Source organism: Lygodium microphyllum, chromosome 12 (assembly GCF_053477565.2).
Source record: "Lygodium microphyllum isolate KBCC chromosome 12, Lygodium_microphyllum_v1.1.10, whole genome shotgun sequence".
NCBI classification, from domain to species: Eukaryota; Viridiplantae; Streptophyta; class Polypodiopsida; order Schizaeales; family Lygodiaceae; genus Lygodium; species Lygodium microphyllum.
Genome location: NC_141146.1, coordinates 89442219 through 89458676, shown reverse-complemented (window position 1 = coordinate 89458676; position 16458 = coordinate 89442219). Strand labels below are relative to the sequence as shown.

The window sequence follows — 16458 nt, the reverse complement described above, 5'->3', positions numbered from 1 at the left end:
GCCTGATGACAAGATAGGTAAGCTTACTCCCCGAGCTGATCTCCTTATTTTTGTGGAATATTCCTCTGAAGCAAAAGCCTATCGTTTGTTCGATTCTCGGACAAACAAGGTGATCGTTAGGCGGGATGTTGTTTTTAACGAGAGGGATATTGTGCAATTTTCTGCACCCGATTCTGATCCGTTTCCTTCTTCCACATCATCCGAGATCATGCCTACTGAGCCTGGTCTACTTCCTGCTCCTAACATTCCTGTAGTTTCTTCAGCTCCCAAGTCCCCCTTCGCGAGACCCGTTACCTTGCTAGTACCAGCAGACCATGCAAGATTCGAGGATCCTACCACCAGATTCCTCTCCGGAGGAACCTAGAAGATCTACTCGACTTGCTCCTCAGGCATCATTTGCAACGCTGATTACATAGCGCATTCTGAGTCGGATGCATGGCAAGAGGCTCTTCAGCATCCTCAATGGCGAGAGGCCATGGAAAAGGAGCTAGAGAGTATTGACCAAAATAAGACTTGGACATTGGTGGATCGTCCGAGCTACAAGAAAGTCATCGAGACAAAGTGGATTTTTAGGACAAAGCTAAAAGCTGATGGGACTTTAGACAAGTACAAGACTCGCCTTGTAGTCCAAGGGTTTCGACAAAAGCACGGCATTGATTATGAGGAGACCTTTGCCCCTACTGCACGGTTGACTTCCTTTCGATCGCTAATTGCACTAGCCACTCACCATAGCTGGCCGATACATCAGATGGATGTCAAGAGTACCTTCCTGAACAGATACTTCAAGGAGGAAGTCTATGTGGAGCAGCCACCGGGCTTTCCTTCAAGGAACCCTAGGGATAAGGTATTTTGCTTGCAGAAAGCTCTTTATGGGCTAAAGCAAGCGCCGCGGTCTTGGTTCCATAGAATGGATGAGTTCTTACAGACTCATGGATTTCATTCTACCCCTTATGACCCGAACTTATATGTTCGATCCACACCAAAGGGGTTTAGCTATATCCTGCTATACGTTGATGAATTACTCATCACAAGTTCAAATTCTGCTGCCATAGCAGAAATTAAGGCTAAGCTTAAAGCTACATTTGAAATGACAAACCTTGGTTTATTGTCCTATTTTTTGGGAATGGAGGTAGTTCGTTCTGAAGGATGTATTTTTGTGTCACAATAGATGTACGCCCTTCAGCTTGTGGAACAGTACACTTCGGATCAGACACGGCCAATGGCCACGCCTCTTGATCCTACTGTCCACTTATCTAAGGATACCCTAGGATAGCCCTTCGATGCACACACCTATCGTTCTGTTGTAGGAAAACTTCTTTGGTTAATTCACACTAGGCCAGATTTAGCTTACTCAGTTAGCATACTCAGTCAGTATTTCACAGCACCTAGGATGTCACATTGGATTGCATGTCTTCGTGTGTTGCATTATTTGCGGTGTACTTTTTCTTATGGCTTGACATATGGTTCTAGTTTATGTTTGCAGGGATACACTGATTCTGATTGGGCAGGAGATCCTGACACTCGGCGTCCCCATGGCGGCTACCTTTTTACCTTGGACACAACTCCCATTTCTTGGTCCAGCAGTAAGCAAGAGACGGTGGCGGCTTCCACAGCTGAGGCTGAGTACCGGCCTCTCCATCTATTTGAGGAGTTTACTGGCGGCGTTTCATTTTCCATGTGATTCTCCCACTGGTGTCTACTGCGACAATCAGAGTGCCATTGCCCTTGCAGGCAATCCGATCATCACACCACAGACACGGCATGTGAAAGTCCACTTTCACTTTTCCAGAGAGCAGGTTGAGCTAAGCACTATTCGCCTAGAGTTTGTGCCTTCATCAGATAATTTTGCAGATATCTTGACCAAAGCAGTCAACTGGGCGGTTCTTCAGTACCTGCTACCCAAGATCGGCTTGGGTACACCCTCCCCTACTTCTCAACTTAACGAGGAGAGGGGGCTTCCCTCTTGCTTTCCCTTCCAGTTTGAGAGGGGGCGGTTTCTACTCTTAATCGTAACAGTGATGATGCTTACAGTTTTTAGACATTACATTCACTTATTCTTTTGTATTGTATTATGGGCATTTGTAACTTCATCCGCACTGTCAGAATGACCTGATTGTAAAAGGGCACTTGGACAAGTGAACAATTCCCCAACGAGGGCATTGTTCCAATGGCACCGTTGCATAGCACATTGCATGAGCATGACATTACCCCATGCATTGGCATTCTGTTCATGTAAACATGCATCTGTGCGCATTTATCCCTTTTCGGTCTTTCGGAGTGGTCGGCTCTAGGATGACCATATTCGTAGCATAACACATGGTAGTTCTCCTAACGGCAGTTTCCCTACCCTTGCTTGCTTGCTTGTTTTGCTTGTCTTGCTAAGCCCACCATCCTCTTTTTTGCCTTTCCACATATTCACCACATGATTGGCACATACACACACTTGTTCTCATCCTTAGGCACTTATCCTAGTCAGTGCGAGGGATTGGTCTGCTAGTTTTGTGCTTAACTTGGGTTTAAAACTCTCTTTATCTTTTCCTATCTGTCACTTAATCGGCCGCTGCCCCTATATTACTTATCTATTTTCAAAACATTTCAACAAAAAAAAGTCCATTGATTCCATCTGCCTTTGTAGGACTTGGTAGGCCCTTGGGCAGCCACAGAGCACCCTTGGTCCGATGCCTTGGCCTCTCTGGGGTGATCATTTGGGCTCCCTTGGTAAGATAACCATCGCCTCTGTAGTCTTGGTAGGCCACTGGGCAGCCGACGTGCACCCTTTGTCCGATGCCCTTGCTGCTTTGGGACACCTTGAGGTAAATCAAAATTTAGGCTGGCCTACTTTTCTTGCCCTATTTTGAGCCTGAGAGGGGGTGTTGTGCTAAAAATTGCTCTTAGCCACTTAGACAGCCCCAAAACATGCTTTTTTTAGGCTATTTTAGCCAAAACCCTAAAATGGGGAGCGGATCGAGAAAGTTAAGTGGGAGAGGATCTAGAACCCTAATTTTCTATAAATTGGCAGCCAGCCCTCTACTCTTCTTCCAATCTCGTTTTCGCAAGTTTCAGGTGTTATTAGCTTGCTGCCCACACCCCGTTCGCAGAGGACAACTCAGCCCTTGCTGTCCATCACTATTCCCTATAGTCTGGCGCATGTTTCCAGCCCTCCGCACGTTGATTGCTGCTGTTTCTGCCTGGCAACTGACTGCTGATCATCTGCACTGCTGTCGTACAGCCTGCCACGTCAGCAAACTGTTGCATTTGCATGCCCCAACAGCCACCCTGAGAGTTTTCTCTCTTCCACTGCAATCACTGCAGTCTTTCTTTCTCTTGCAGGCTATCCTGTCTATGTTTTTAGTCTTTCGCTCACCTCCTGCCTGCGTTTTTAGTCTTTCTCTTTCCTTACTGTTGTCTGCTTTAGATCCAACTTCTCACTGCTGCGTTTGTTGGTGTTCAACATCCGGAGGCTGCCTTGCTACGATTCAGGATCCGTTTGGAGTACAATACACTCCTGCTCATTACCCTTGCCCGGATCCTTGAGATACAGGAGTTCAAGGTTCAGTATTCATTCATTGCATAGTGTGTTTGCTGCATGAGCATCGTATTATTAGTAGTCATATCATTTCATTTATTAACTGTGTTCATTGTCTCTGAGTTACCTAACCCTAACCCTAACTGTGTTCTTTTATCAGTCTATGCTTTATCATACAATTTTTGTTTATGCTTTTGTGTTAGGGTATTTTCTTTACAACTTAATGCCTGAGTTTCACTCTCAACTTCAGCATTTCGACTTAGCATTTGAGCATCGGGCACACTTGATTAGCCCCTATGCGACTCGGGATAGAATCTATCGCATTTCGGATCATGAGCTCCAATTTTTTAAAATCACAAACAAGAATGACTTGAAAGTCAAGTTGGTTGAGTATTAGAGTCTCCTCATTGAGTTCTCAACCATAGGGGCTCCTAAGTCCTCTAACAATTAGGTTACCCTGTTCCTTAACAAGCTACCAAGAAAATATTTCCATTTTGTGCAGTAGGTGATTTCACAACCTTAAATGCCCACATTTTATGAGTTTGAGTGTTAGTTGTTGCCTTATGCACAATTGTTCGATCAATTTCATAGCATGTCCTCCATAGAGAGGACTCTAGTTATATCTTCTCAAAGGGGCAACAGGGCAAGGGCAAACAAAACTCAAATCAAAATCAAAATCAAAACAAGATTAGTGAATCCCAAGGAACCAATCAATCTTCTCTTAAACCTAGATGGTAGAATGTACCTAAGAATAGTAGGTATTGTCAACATTGTCAAAAGGTTGGCCACTATGACGACAAGTGTCGATCTAAGGCAAGAGGCATAGAGCCAAAATCCAAAAATTAGACCCATGCACTCCAATTGAGTAACCCCTAGCAAGGAAAGCAAGGTGGTGGCAACCTCCAGCAAGGGCAATGGTAAGGTTGGACCCACACTGCCACCCATTAGTCATCATAATCAGTGAACTACTCAACTCCAAGGGGTTTATCTGACTGGTCTGCAGAGGCCCACATCGTCTCTTTAGAGACATCAAATGCGAGTCTCGTTCACATCTATAGTTACCTTCTGATGAGATGTCTACAAAGGCCCACTCGTCACAGCCGAGTACCTCAACACCTGTTCGGCTTGTAGACAATGGAACTACCCATCACATGACTCCCATAGCAGACATCTTCATTTCCTAAGCCCCTGCAGTCGGGAGTATTCGTGTAGGAAACAACTCCTCTATCAAGATTTAGGCCTAGAGTCACATCAATTTTCCCACTAAACAAGGTCCAGATCTCGCTTTGTTGGATGATGTCTATCATGTCTCCCAGCTTAGGATGAACTTGTCCGTTTAGAGCTTTGCCAATTGGGGCAAGTAATATTCTTCAATGCAACCACAATCAACGTCTTAGACTCTCAAACTCGTTTAGTATTGCTAGAGGTAAGACATAGCTTAATGGCCTTTACCACATGACACATTTTCTTACAGAGCCGACTATCCATGATTCGGAGTTTCATCGCTTCCAGGCCTAGGTCACCATATGGAAGCCCACGAACTCTAAGCGTCTTTGGCATTTTCACTTAGGCCATCTTGGCTATGACTCTCTTTATAAGCTGTCGCGTCAAGGGATGGTTGAGGGCCTTCCACGCCCAAAACTATCTCGAGAGGTTTGTAAAGCATATCAGCTAGGTAAGTAGTATCGTATACCCTTTCCTCAACAGTCTATCACTCCTGCTGCTGAACCCCTTGGACTCACTCACGTAGATCTTTATGGTCCCACATCCACTGATCCCTTGAATGGCACACTACTTCTTTTTTATAATGGATGATTTCTCCAAATGCATGTGGGTGTACTTCTTAAATCACACAAGTCCAACGCTTTCACTTAAGTGCTTGGGTGCTACAAGCACATGACCAAACTGGTCATCGTGTAGGTATTATGAGGAATGATTCTGGTGGCAAGTTTACCTCCCACAAGTTTTCTAAGTTTCTACAAGAGTAGGGCATTGCACGCCAACTCATCTCTACCAACTCCCTTGCACAATGGAGTCATAGAGTGTAGGAAAGAGATAATCATGAATATGGCATGGTCAATATTGTTTGCAGCAAAGCTTCCTAAGCACCTTCGGGTTGAGGCTATTAGCACATCTGTGTACATTAAAAGACTCCGTACACAGCATTTTTTGGCTCTCGGCCTATTATTTCTCACTTACAAAGCTTTTGATAGTCGTGCTTATATGCACACTTCTGATAATAAGATAGAAAAACTCACCCCTTAAGCAGATTTATTGATCTTTGTGGACTATTCTTCGGAGCAAAAGTCTATTGTTTATTTGATCCTCAAACAAATAAGTTCATCATTTGAAGAAATGTCAACTTGGATGAGAGGAACATAGTGCACTTCTCTACATTGGACTCCACTCACATCATTTGAGATCGTGCCTACTGAGCCAAATCTACCACTTGCTCCTGACCATCTTGCAGATACTTCAACTCCCAGCCCTCCTCTATGAGGCGTGTTACCTCGCTAGTGCCAACAAACCATGCAGGATTTGAGGATCCTTCCACTGGATTACACTCTAAAGGACTCTAGAAGGTGTGCTCGGCTCGCTCCTCAAGCTTCAAATACATCGTTGTTTACAACTAATTACATTGCACATTCTGAGCCGACAAGGAGCTCTCTAGGATCCTCTGTGGTGTGAGGCCATGGTGAAGGAACTAGATAGTATTGATCAAAATGAAACTTGGACGTTGGTGGATCGTCCTCATCACAAGCCAATCATCGAGACAAAGTGGATTTTTAGGACCAAAAGCTAAAGGCCGATGGTACTTGAGACAAATATAAGGCTCGCCTAGTTGTGCAAGGTTTTCTGGCAAAAGCACAACATTGACAATAAAGAAACCATTGCCCCTACCGCTCGGTTGCTATCCTTTCATCTATTGGTTGCGATCGCCACTCACCATGGTTGGTCAAAAACTATTAGATGGATGTCAAATGTGTCTTTCTAAATAGTTATTTCGAAGAGGAAGTCTATGTGGAGCAACCTTCTGGCTTTTCTTCCACTGATCGGACTAATAAGATATTCTGCTTGCAGAAAGCTCTTTATAAACAAAATCAAGCGCTAAGGTCTTGGTACCAAAAGATGGAGGAGTTTTTACAAACTCACGAATCCCATTCTACTCCATATGATTCAAATCTATATATAAGCACCATTAGCACAAGGGTCGGCTATATCTTGTTGTATGTTGATGATATATTACTCACTCGCTCAGATTTTGCAGCTCTAATAGAAATTAAAGCACACCTTTGCTCTTTGTTTGAGATGACATACTTGGGTTTGTTGTTTTATTTCTTGGAGATGGAGATTGTTAGATCTGAGGGAAGTATCTTTCTATCCCAATAAAAGTACACCCTACAGTTGGTGGACTAGTATTGCACTGATCAAACACAGCCAGTGGCTATGCCTTTAGATCCCACTGTCCATCTACACAAGGATACCTTGGGTCAGCCTTTTGATACTCATACCTATCGTTTTGTTGTAGAAAAATTACTCTGATTGATTCATACTAGGCCAGATCTTGCATTCTCAGATAGTTTGCTTAGTTAGTATTTCAATGCACCTAGATTGTCTCATTGGATTGCTTGTATTCGTGTATTAAGATATTTAAGGTGTACCTATAATGATGGACTAAGTTATGGCCATGATTTATGGTTTTGCAGGGGTATACTGATTCTGACTGGGTACAAGATCTTGACACCTGGCGATCCCATGGAGGCCTCCTCTACACCTTGAGCATAGCACCCATCTCTTGGGCGAGCCATAAGAAGGAGATGGTGGCAACTTCCACAGCCGATACAGAGTATCGGACTCTCTTCAATGATACTACAGAGACCATTTATCTGAGGAACTTGTTGGCCGTGCTATAATTTCATTGCGAGTCGCCTACAATTGTCTACTGCGACAACTAGAGTGTCAATTGCCTTGCACGCAATCCTATCATTACCCCTCGAACACGGCACGTAACGGTTTACTTCCATTTCACCAGAGAACATGTTAAGCTAGGCACTATTCACCTAGAGTTTATACCATCCAATGACACTTTTACTGATATTTTAACCAAGGCAGTCAACTAGCCGATTCTATAGTATCTTTTACCATGGATTTGACTTGGGTACACTCTCCTCTACTTCTTTCAATTGAGGAGGAGAGGGTACTTCTCTCTTTACTTCTCCTTCCATTTTGAGAGGGAGTGGTTTCCTTCTCTTGAAAGTGACAATGATGATGCTTACAATTTTTTTCTTTTAAATACTTACTTATTTTGTATTGTATACTATAAACATTGGTAACTTCATCCGTACTATTAGAATGATGTGATTGTAAAAGGGCGCTCATGCCTGTAAACAATTCACCTACAAGGGCATGGCATTGTCCAAGTGACACCGTTGCATCGCATTATATTGAGCATAAATACTTGCATCTTCCTTTACATTACCCAATGTATTGGCATTCTATTCATGTAAACATGCATATATACACATTTATTCCTTTTCAATCACAAATTAACCCAAAGCTCTCAAACAAAAAAACCAAAAAGTCCATTATTAATTTCATCCGCCTTTACATGACTTGGCAGGCCCTTGAGCAATAAACATGCACCCTTGGTCCGATGCCCTAGCCTCTCTGGGGTAATCACTTGGGCTCCCTTGGTAAGATAATCATCGCCTCTGTAGTCTTAATAGGTCACTAGGCAATTGACATACACCCTTTTTTGCTCGATACCCTGGCTGCTCTGAGGTGGGATACCTTGGGATACAAGAAAAATCAATATAAAGGGCTTGGCTAGCCTACTTCTCATGGCTCAATTTTGGACCTAAGAGGAGATGTTGAGCTAAAAATGCATTCGCCTAGCTTAAACAGCCCCAAAATACCCTTAATTAATGAAAAAATAATTTTATTTTTTTTTAAATGTGATCCTAGAGAGTTACTATGTCCCATATGTACAACCCTAATTTGGGTGCCCCAAACTTTCTATAAATAGACATGCAGCCCACCACTCTCCCTTAATCTTATTTTTGTAGGTTTCAAGAGCCGTATCTCTACTGCCTGTGAGAGTGCGCAACGGAAGAAGAACACGAACACGGAGGAGAGGAGAGAGAAAGCAGAGAATGAAGGAAGAAAGTCTGCACTGACTGAGATGAATGCTGAATACACTGAAATGGACAGAGCAGTCCCTGCACGCAGCCCGGAGCGTCAATGAGGGGACCAGAACAGACTGGAAGCAATGGCAGCACCAATGCCGGAGACGGAGATGGCGGAGGCAGTGCTGAACCTGCAGAGCACACTTCTGGAATGACTGGGGGGGCTGCTATATATAGCCCCCAGGCCAGAAAACTGGCTGACCTGCCAAATCTGGCCAACCTGGCCAGATTTGGCCGACCAGCCAGATCTGGCCGACTTTGGCCAGATCTGGCCGACCTGCCCAGAAAATGGGCCGACTGCTGAATAACAGCCCAGTTTGGGCTGTATGACATCCAGAGGCTGCAGACTGACAAAGACAGCCACAAAATGAACTGACAGAGCTCCTCTGTCTCCTGTCAGACTCTGACAGGAGCTCACAACCAGGAGATGACAGACTGAGAGTGATAAAGAGCAGGCTAACACCCCCTCTCAGATCCTGGGAGAGTCTGAAGACCCAAGAACCGCATGTGATGAAGCAAAGAAGCCTGAGGCAAAGGCTTCGTAAAGAGATCAGCTGCATTGGCCGCCGTAGGACAATAGACCACCACCAGCTCTGAATCCACGATCCGCTCTCGAACATAGTGATACTGAACCTCAATGTGCTTCGTGCAAGCATGAAACACCGGGTTCTTGGCCAGAGCAAGAGCACTCTGGTTATCCACGCACAGCTCCGTAGGTCCGGTCTGGGAAAAGCCAATCTCCGTCAGTAAGCGACGGAGCCAAACTGCCTCCATAGCGGTCGAACATAGGGCCCGATACTCAGCCTCTGTAGAAGAAAGTGCCACGGTAGGCTGCTTCTTGCTGCTCCAAGAGACAGCACCGGATCCAAGGGTGAAAGCATAACCTGTAGTGGATCGTCTCGTATCCACATCACCTGCCCAATCAGAATCACTCCAGCCAGAAAGGGTAATCCCATCTCCATACATGATCCCGAAGGATCGAGTCCCCTGTAAATAGCAAAGAACCCGCAAGGCCGCCTGCCAGTGATCCTGGGTAGGAGTCTGCATAAAGGAAGACAATAAAGCCACCACAAAAGAGATATCCGGCCGAGTGTGAAGCAGCCAAATAAGAGAGCCGACAAGGCACCTGTAACGGGTGGGATCTGGAAGGGGAGCTCCAGCTGTCAAAAGCTTGGACTCGGGGTCCATGGGGCATGAGATAGGCCGACACTCAGCCATATCAAACTCCGAAAGAAGCTCGGAGATGTACCTGTGCTACGAGATAAAAATGCCCTGTGCCATCTGATAGATCTCCAGGCCTAGAAAGAAGTGAAGGATCCCTAGATCCGTCATGTCAAACTCCTGCTGAAGAATGGACCGTGTATGCTCCACCTGCTGAGTGTCGCTTCCTGTAATGATCAGATCATCCACATACAAGATAAGGAACACTGAAAGAGAATCCACAACCCGTAAGTAGAGGTTGGGATCATAAGCGGAGCGCGCAAAGCCACTCTGTAGAAAGAAGCGGTCAATCCGCTGGTACCAAGCACGAGGAGCCTGCTTCGGGCCATAAAGAGCCTTCCGCAGCCTGTAGACATGATCCTCCTTCCCCTGCACAAGAAAACCAGGAGGCTGTGAAACATAAATCTCCTCCTCAAGAACGCCATTCAGGAAAGCAGACTTGACGTCCATCTGATAAACAGGCCAACGGTGGTGAGCAGCAAGAGCCAAAAGAACTCGAATGGTGGACATCCTGGCTGTAGGAGCAAAAGTCTCGAAGTAGTCCAAGCCTGCACGCTGTGCAAAACCCTTGGCAACAAGCCTAGCCTTATGCTTGTCCAAGGAGCCATCTGCAAGATACTTGGTCTTAAAGACCCATTTCACACCTATCACCTTCCGTTTCGTGGGACGCGGAACAAGCTCCCACGTATGGTTTCGCTCGATGGAATCGAGCTCGTCCTGCATAGCCTGTCTCCAAATATCCTGTGCAAGAGCCTCCTCCACAGTGGAAGGCTCAGAATCCTGAAGAATCTGTGACATAAGAGCATAGTTCACACATAGTGAACTATCCCGCTAGGCCTGTAAACGTGCTGATCGACGTGGACCTGTAGAAGAAGTAGGAAAGTGAGTAACACCTGAATCCTGCATGAGCCGGCGATACCATAAAGGAATCCTGAGAGACTCCTGCTGCTGTGAGGGAGACCGGGGGGTCTCCGGAACCTGCAAAGCACCCAAATCGGAGAGGGACTCCCCCTCACCGAGTGAAGGTAGATCCTCCGCATCAGAAGAAGGCTGTGTATCCCGTGAAGATCCCGAAGGGGTGGTGGAAGAGCTCATAGAAGACGGAGTCACATCCACCAAAGGGGAAAGGGATGCCGAAGGAGGAGGAATAGGAGGGGTGCTAAGGGGTATCCTGGAAGAAAGTGAAGGGAAAGAAGGTAGGGGAAGTGAAGGGAGAGAAGGTGGGGGGGGGTCCCGTCGATGACGAAAAAACATCTGTAATGGAACCATCAATCGAATCCTCAGAGGCCGAAGCCTCATCAAAGATCACATCCCTGCTCACCTCAACCTTCCGAGTCGTCGGATCGTAGAGCCGATATCCCTTCGTGGTCGTACTATAACCCACGAAGATAAGCTTTCGCAACTTAGAGTCGAACTTCGTCTTCCTCTTCTTCTTGTCCACATGGACAAAAGCATCGCACCCAAAGATGCGAAAATGGGACACGGAAGGCTTATTGCCAAAGAAAGCCTCATAAGGAGTCATGTCCTGTAAAGCCGAAGTCGGAGAGCGGTTGTGTATATGCACCGCTGTAGCCACCGCCTCACCCCAAAGGAAATGAGGAAGACTCCTATGCTCCAACATAGATCGGGCCATCTTGACCATGGTCCGATTCGCACGCTCCACCACACCATTCTCTGATGGTGTGTTCGGATGGGAATACTCCACCCGAATACCATGATCCCTGCAAAACTGAGAAAAAAGGTGAGAAGTGAACTCGCCACCGTGATTAGCTCGAACGCCACGAACCTTGGAAGTTGTTTGGGTCTCCACAAACACCTGCCACTCACAAAAACGGGAGTACGCCTCGCTCTTGTACTCCAAGAAATAAGGCCATACATAACGACTAAAGTCGTCCACAATCAGCATCAAATACCTGGCCTTCCCGAGGGAGGCCGTGCCCATAGGTCCGCAAAGGTCGGTGTGAACCAACTCAAGCGGAGAAGTAGCCCTCCTTGAGGCAACCTGCGGGTGAGGCTGCCGATGCTGCTTGCCCCTCAAGCAGCTAGGGCACAAAGTGTGAAGAGGAGGGAAATCAGGAAGTCCCTCCACCATCTTCCTCCTAGAAGCCCGGCGAAGAGAATCGAGGTTCAAATGACCATACCGAGCATGCCAAAGGAGCCCAAGCTCATGGGAAGTCCGCGTAGCCAAGGCTGTGAGCGTATAAAGCCCACCCTCCTGTGTACCTGTCCAAAGAGCATCACCTGTAGAAGCATCCTCCACTGTGACTGCATCCTGTGTAAAAATGACTTGGGTACCTAACTGAGTAAGACCATGCACAGATAATAGGTTAAGACCCAAATCAAGGACATAGAGAACTTTGGCGGAGGAAGACCGCCTGTCAGAAAACATAGGTAAGGTCCCCACGCCTCGAACAGGGACTATAGAATTGTCACCAATGGTGACTGTACCCCCTCTGGAACGAAGATCCTGAAGCCAATCCTGACGGAAGGTCATATGGGAAGATGCTCCACTGTCAACGAGCCACGGCTTCTCCTGGGTGGTAGAAGCTAGGGCTGTATCCTCCTCAACAAAGACATGCACAAACGCAGATTCTGTTGTGGTTGGGGCCGCCTTCGAGTCCTTCTCTTTAGGCTTCAAATGGGGATACTTCTGCCAACACTTCTCCTTGGGATGAGTGCCCTTCCCACAATGGGGACACTTGGGCTTCTTCTCCTGCGCATCCTTCTTGTCCTCCTCCTTCTTGTCCTTGGCCTTCTCCTTCTTTTGTTTCTTCTTCTTGCCGCCAACTGTGCCGGCCGTAAATGCCTTGGTGGAGCCACTGGCTCCCACCTCTTTGAGTCGCTCGTCATGCTCCAAGACAAGCGGGGAAAGTTCCTCCCATAGGAGTGTCTCACGGGTCCTCGAAGTGATGAGGCTGGTGTAGAAGACATCATAACGGGGTGATGGCAGCTGAGTCAACAGAATCATCGCCATATCCTCAGACAATATCATACGACCAAGAGAGGCTAACTCGCCTCGCATATCCTCCATCTTCGTGATGTGCTCCTTCATGGAAGGAGAATCATCAAGACTGAGCATCCGCAACTTCTTCTCCAAGGAAATCTTGTGGGCAAATGTCTTGTGCTGATACAAAGACGCAAGCTTCTTCCACACTTCCGCCGCGGTCTGTAACCTGTGAACATGTACAAGAACGGAATCATGGAGACTCATAAAAAGAAAGGAACGGGCTCGAGAGTTAAGCCGATCCCATAAGGCTGCACGGTCCATAGAGGTGCCATCGGACGAATCCGCGGGGGGGCAGTCGATGGGTGAAGAAACAAGCTCCCAAAGGTCAAATGTATCGAGGATGCAGGCCACCTTGCATGACCAGAGGGAGTAGTTGGAACCATCCAACTTATCTTCCTTCGGAAAGGAATGGAGAATCGGCACCTGAATAGAGGGAATCAGGGAAGGCATCCGCACATCTGAAGCAGTCTTCACAGAAGAAACCTTCGCGGTAGATGGAACCCTCTGAGATGCATGGACTGAAGAAGGATGAGTGCGAGGAGGTTCATCCCGTCGTCGAACCTCATGATAATCCCGCCTCCGCTCAGAGGAATGATGAGAAAGAAGTTCATCCTCTGAGTCATCAAAGCCTGAAAACTGGTAAGACATCTTCCAATCTGCAAAATACCAAAGAAAGTTGTGCCACTGTCGAAATAGAACCAGCAATGTGGTCACCAACCACCAAGACACAGGCAGAGAGTGCCTACAAACACCTGGATCTGCAAAACGCAAAGATAACTGATGTCGATCACCAGAAGAGAGACCACCAGCACCAGGAGACAGCCCGGAAAGAAGTCGCCAGCAGGAAATGTGCCGCCTGGAGTGGAAGCGACCAGCAGAACAACAAAACGCAGCCTGTAGGGAGGTCGCCCAGCAGGAGGGACAGCCTGGTGGAAAACGCAGGGTTTCTGCGTCGCTGGATGACGTGGCAGCCTCTGCAGGCAGCGTGGGCAGCAAAACGCAGGCTGAAGGGCCTCCTGAAGAAGTCGCCTGGCAGTTGTTGATCAGATGGCAGCAGCTGTAAGGTATCTCACTCCTAAGGGTATGTCCTCCGTGCTCTCAATCAGGCGATGATACCATGTGAGAGTGCGCAACGGAAGAAGAACACGAACACGGAGGAGAGGAGAGAGAAAGCAGAGAATGAAGGAAGAAAGTCTGCACTGACTGAGATGAATGCTGAATACATTGAAATGGACAGAGCAGTCCCTGCACGCAGCCCGGAGAGTCAGTGAGGGGACCAGAACAGACTGGAAGCAATGGCAACACCAATGCCGGAGATGGAGATGGCGGAGGCAGTGCTGAACCTACAGAGCACACTTCTGGAATGACTGGGGGGGCTGCTATATATAGCCCCCAGGCCAGAAAACTGGCCGACCTGGCCAGATTTGGCCGACCAGCCAGATCTGGCCGACTTTGGCCAGATCTGGCCGACCTGCCCAGAAAATGGGCCGACTGCTGAATAACAGCCCAGATTGGGCTGTATGACACCCAGAGGCTGCAGACTGACAAAGACAGCCACAAAATGAACTGACTGAGCTCCTCTGTCTCCTGTCAGACTCTAACAGGAGCTCACAACCAGGAGATGACAGACTGAGAGTGATAAAGAGCAGGCTAACACTGCCCACACCCCATTCATGGAGGACGTCGCGATCAGAGCTTCCCCCAACCATCTACTACCATTTGGTGCCTAGACAGAAATCATAATATTCTCATGCTTAATACCCGGAGTCTCAAGAAAAAAACCTTGCAATCAAAGACTAGGATTGTCTACCCTCACAAGGCCTAGAACAGTGACCAATGGAGAGCAATCATATGTGCTCCAAATCTAGAACCACCCCACTACCTATTCTTTTGGAAGTGCAAACATGGTGCTAGGAAATCTAGGAGATACCTATTCATGTAAAATCTTTTTTTCAAAACAAAAACCGGATAGGGAAGATAATATGAAACCATCGGTGTCATGATTGTCTATGCTATTTTTTAATCTTACGTGTAAAGGCAAGACTTGCGATTTCCAATAAACAAACTTATCCATGATATCCCCTAGGAAATCCAATCCATTAGCACCTTAGGCAAAACCTACACCCCCAAAGGATAGTCCGAGTGCTTGAAAACAAAGCCTTTAAGCACCACCTCGCTTTGTCAGCCCAAGGCTCGGAGATCACTCTCAATGCAACTGATAAGGGCTGATCTTAGATGCCTTAATGTGTTGTTTCGAGACAAGGGCAAATAAGTCCCATGTGGCCATCACTCTTTGTATAGTATCCAGATCAGCCTTAAGAAACATGAAGGTGTTGTCCGCGCCAAGGCTTGCCCTACCAACTGTTCTTGTGAAGGGAGAAAGAGTCAGACCACCTCACCATTATATAGACAAGACAACATCCTCAAAATGGAGTGAGTGCCCAAGGCAAAGAACAAAGGACTCAGCAAGCGACCCTGCGTAACTGATCAACGAAGGGGGGAAGGGTGTTGTGACACCATCTCTCTCTCTCTCTCTCTCTCTCTCTCTCTCTCTCTCTCATGTGATCATCATTAAGCTTGCGTTTTACTACTAAGTTTCTCTCATCTCTTCGGTTACAGTAAGCTCTCTGTTTTCCTTACGAAGCTAAAATCACGAGAATGTGATATGAAAATAACTCAGGATCGTACCTGCGCAAGTGAGAGCTTTTGCAGCTGAATTCTCTTCTCCGCCGCCTTCTTGTATCCTGCGAATCTCGGAAAAATGGAAAAGCAAAGATCAAATATAGAACATAAGGGACCATCCGTCGGAAGAAGCAGAAGAGATTCAATCACTGACTGTTATCGACTGTCATTCTGTAAGGATGATCGAAGCCATCCGTTCCAGAGGGCCTCGAAGACGAAGCCCCTGCTCGAGGCCGCATTCCTCTTTCTCTCTTGTAATTTTCTGTTACGATATCGGGTCATACAGCATGCTCGCGGAGACGTCTAGGCGGGCAGGCAGACAGAGAGACGTCTATATTTAAATTCTTAGATTTTAAATTTAATAAAAAATCCAACTGTAAAACTCTCTCTTGGAGATTTCAGTTCAATTTTTAAGATCATTCATTTACCATTAAAATGCATTGCCTTTTAGAGTGTATGCTTATACAATGCCACTATCTTGCATATCTACCATGGACTGCATATGAACCTTAAATTGTAAGAAAAAGGGCCCTTCACGATCTAGGCATATAATGCTAAGAACAACATGGTCACATTCTTTCCTTTCTTACTCTTGTTGTTTGCCATCTATCCTTGTCCCTACTTCTATGCAGTTCTGCATCTAGCCTAACACCCTTCTTCACGTTTTTAGATCTCAGCCCAACTCCCTTCCTATGATCCTGTTTACCTTCCTCCATCTTCGAGCCCTATTTAGAAAGATGAGAGAGAGGGGGGAGGGGGAGAAGAAAAATGTTTAATTTAAAAAAGACTATTCTCTTTCCTCTTTCCCTCCCTCCTCTCTACGTCTTCTTCTTTTT

The 16458-nt window shown here is 46.6% G+C and overlaps 1 protein-coding gene across 1 annotated transcript in view; it reads right to left on the bottom strand.

The window, feature by feature from the left end:
• LOC148028021 (jagunal-like protein) overlaps positions 1-15957 on the bottom strand; it is a 43466-nt gene extending 27509 nt beyond the window's left edge. Inside the window, exons 1-2 of the mRNA XM_087689705.1 lie at positions 15777-15957; positions 15629-15684 (exon numbers count right to left, since the gene is read on the bottom strand). Of these exons, the coding sequence (XP_087545831.1) occupies positions 15629-15684; positions 15777-15861 (141 nt within the window). The 5' untranslated portion in view covers positions 15862-15957. The remainder of the gene's footprint in view (positions 1-15628; positions 15685-15776) is intronic.
• Between the last annotated feature and the right edge of the window lie 501 nt (positions 15958-16458).